Source organism: Ammodytes marinus (genome assembly GCF_949987685.1).
Source record: "Ammodytes marinus genome assembly, chromosome: 10".
NCBI lineage: Eukaryota > Metazoa > Chordata > Actinopteri > Uranoscopiformes > Ammodytidae > Ammodytes > Ammodytes marinus.
Window position 1 is genome coordinate 32,500,946 of NC_137214.1, and position 2,500 is coordinate 32,503,445.

Genomic DNA, 2,500 nt, shown 5'->3' on the forward strand with positions numbered 1-2,500 from the left:
TCTGTCTGTCTGTCTGTCTGTCTGCCTGTGTGTCTGTGTGTGTGGTGTGCGTCTGTCTCTGTGTGTGTGTGTGTGTGTGTGTGTGTGTGTGTGTGTGTGTGTGTGTGTGTCTGTGTCTGTGTCTGTGAACAGGTAAACAGTCTCTGAAGGTGTATGACGGTGATGACTCAGTGAAGCGCGGAGCGTTCCGATTGGTTTCAATCCTGAAAGCGACAAGGAACGAGGAAGTGGTGGTGAGAGACACACACACACACACACACACACACACACACACACACATACAATTACAAGCAAGCATTCATTAAACATTTCAGACTATCCCTGCGTTCCAAATTTCATACTCTTTCTTTTCCATATTCGACATACTACATCTGATCATAAAAATAATCTAGTTGGGACCCGTTTAGGATGTCCAGATTCTTGTGGCCAGATTAAGAATGGTTAAAAAATACCCAAATGTCCTACTACATCCGGCTAAGATTTTCAGTGTTGAAATCGGCATTCTTTCTGGGCGATTCTGACCCACAATCCAGTGCACACCGGAAGTGACGTCACGCCGAAAATATGAAGTATGAAAGTATGAAAACAACAGGGGATGCGACAGATATAAAAGCAAGAGGCAAGATCAAGGAGCCATGTTAGGATGAAATAAATAAGTTAAAGTATGTCCCAATAGTAGCATACTGCATCCTAACTAGATTCTTTTTATGGTCGGATGTAGTATGTAGGAGAGAAAGAAGAAAGAGTATGAGATATGGGTTGCGTTCCGAATACTATATAGTATGTAGAAACAGACACATTTGCATTTATTGAACTTTTTCATCGTTTGCATGTTCAGAAGTTTTGCACGACATTTGAATGGGGACATAATTGTAGGACTAAAATGATGGACTTTTACCAGATAACATCGCTGCAGCTGTACATGTGTAGGAAGAAAGCTAAACATAGGTTGCGTTCCGAATCGCATACTTTCTACTATATAGTATGGTAGAAAAAAGATTTAGGATGTCCCGATTCTTGTGGCCAGATTTAGGATGGTTAGAAGTACCCGGATGTCCTACTTCATCCGGCCAAGATTGTTAGTGTTGAAAACTGCATCCTATTTGGGGCGATTCTGACCCACAATCCAGTGCGCACGTGAAGTGACGTCACATCGACGAAGCCTCCATATGAAAACAAACGGGGATGCGACGGATATAAAAGCAAGAGGCAAGATCAAGGCGCAATGTTATGATGAAATAAGAGAGTAGAGTATGTCCCAATAGTATGCCTACTGCATGCTAACTAGATTATTTTTATGGTCAGATGTAGTATGTAGTATAGTAAAGAGAAAGAGTATGTGATATTGAAAGCAGGGTATATTCTCAGTCTAACACTGCATTACCGTCTCATTCCACCAGGAGGCGGCGTTGCGGTCCTTCTATCTCCATGACGACCCTCTGGACTTTGATCTGATGGAGGTCGGTCTCCATAGCGACGACATCGTCAACAGAAACGGTTTCCCCGACAACAACCGAACCGGAGGCGGAGGCTCCTGCTCTCTGAAAGATGGCGGAGACAGCTGGGTGATAAGGGCCAAAGAGAGAGACAGACAGGTCATCAAGGTCTATACAGCATGGCAAAGGTCAGTTAGACAGACAGACAGACAGACAGACAGACAGACAGACAGACAGACAGACAGACAGACAGACAGACAGACAGACAGACAGTCTGTGTGTGTGTGGGTGGGGTGGGTGGAGTGTGTGTGTGTGTGTGTGGGTGGGTGGGGGAGTGTGTGTGTGTGTGTGTGTGTGTGTGTGTGTGTGTGTGTGTGTGTGTGTGTGTGTGTGAGGAGACAGCTGGGTGATAAGGGCTAAAAAGAGAGATAGAGAGGTCATCAAAGTGTACACCGCATGGCACAGGTTAGTGTGTGTGTGTGGGTGTGGGGGGGGGGGGCGGGGAGGAGTGTGTCTGTGTGTCTCTGTCTCTGTCTATGTGTCTGTCTCACTCACTCACTCACTCACTCACTCACTCACTCACACACTCACTCACTCACTCACTCACTCACTCACTCACTCACTCACTCACTCACTCACTCACTCACTCACTCACTCACTCACTCACTCACTCACACACACACACACACACACACACACACATCTCTTGAAATATTTCTGAAGAGACTTTCTAAAATATAGGCCTGCATTTCTGTCATCATCATAATGTCATGTGATCTATTTTTTCTAAATTATAAATGTGGAATTCGTCAAATATACGTTTCAATAAGTTCATAATAGGGGAAGGTGGGGTGATTTGTGCAACTTTTTACTCAAAGTGATTTTAAAGTGAGGCCTTGACAGTTATGTCTCCAACTCAAATATGTACATATATTTCAGGATGTTGTGCATCCCTGGCAATAAAAACTTTGGATCTGGAATAAACTGTTTAAGAAATATAGCTTTCGGAAAAAAAGTTGTCTTGTCGCACAAATCACCCCACGTAGTGGGGTGATTTGTGCGTC

At 44.2% G+C, this 2,500-nt stretch overlaps 1 protein-coding gene across 1 annotated transcript in view; it reads left to right on the forward strand.

Moving 5' to 3' along the window:
* The window catches only part of dgkq (diacylglycerol kinase theta), a gene marked incomplete at its 5' end in the record, with an annotated part of 31,417 nt that overhangs the window by 14,138 nt on the left and 14,779 nt on the right, over positions 1 to 2,500 (forward strand). Inside the window, 2 exons of the mRNA XM_080036128.1 lie at positions 133 to 233; positions 1,401 to 1,624. Coding sequence (XP_079892254.1) covers positions 133 to 233; positions 1,401 to 1,624 — 325 coding nt within the window. The remainder of the gene's footprint in view (positions 1 to 132; positions 234 to 1,400; positions 1,625 to 2,500) is intronic.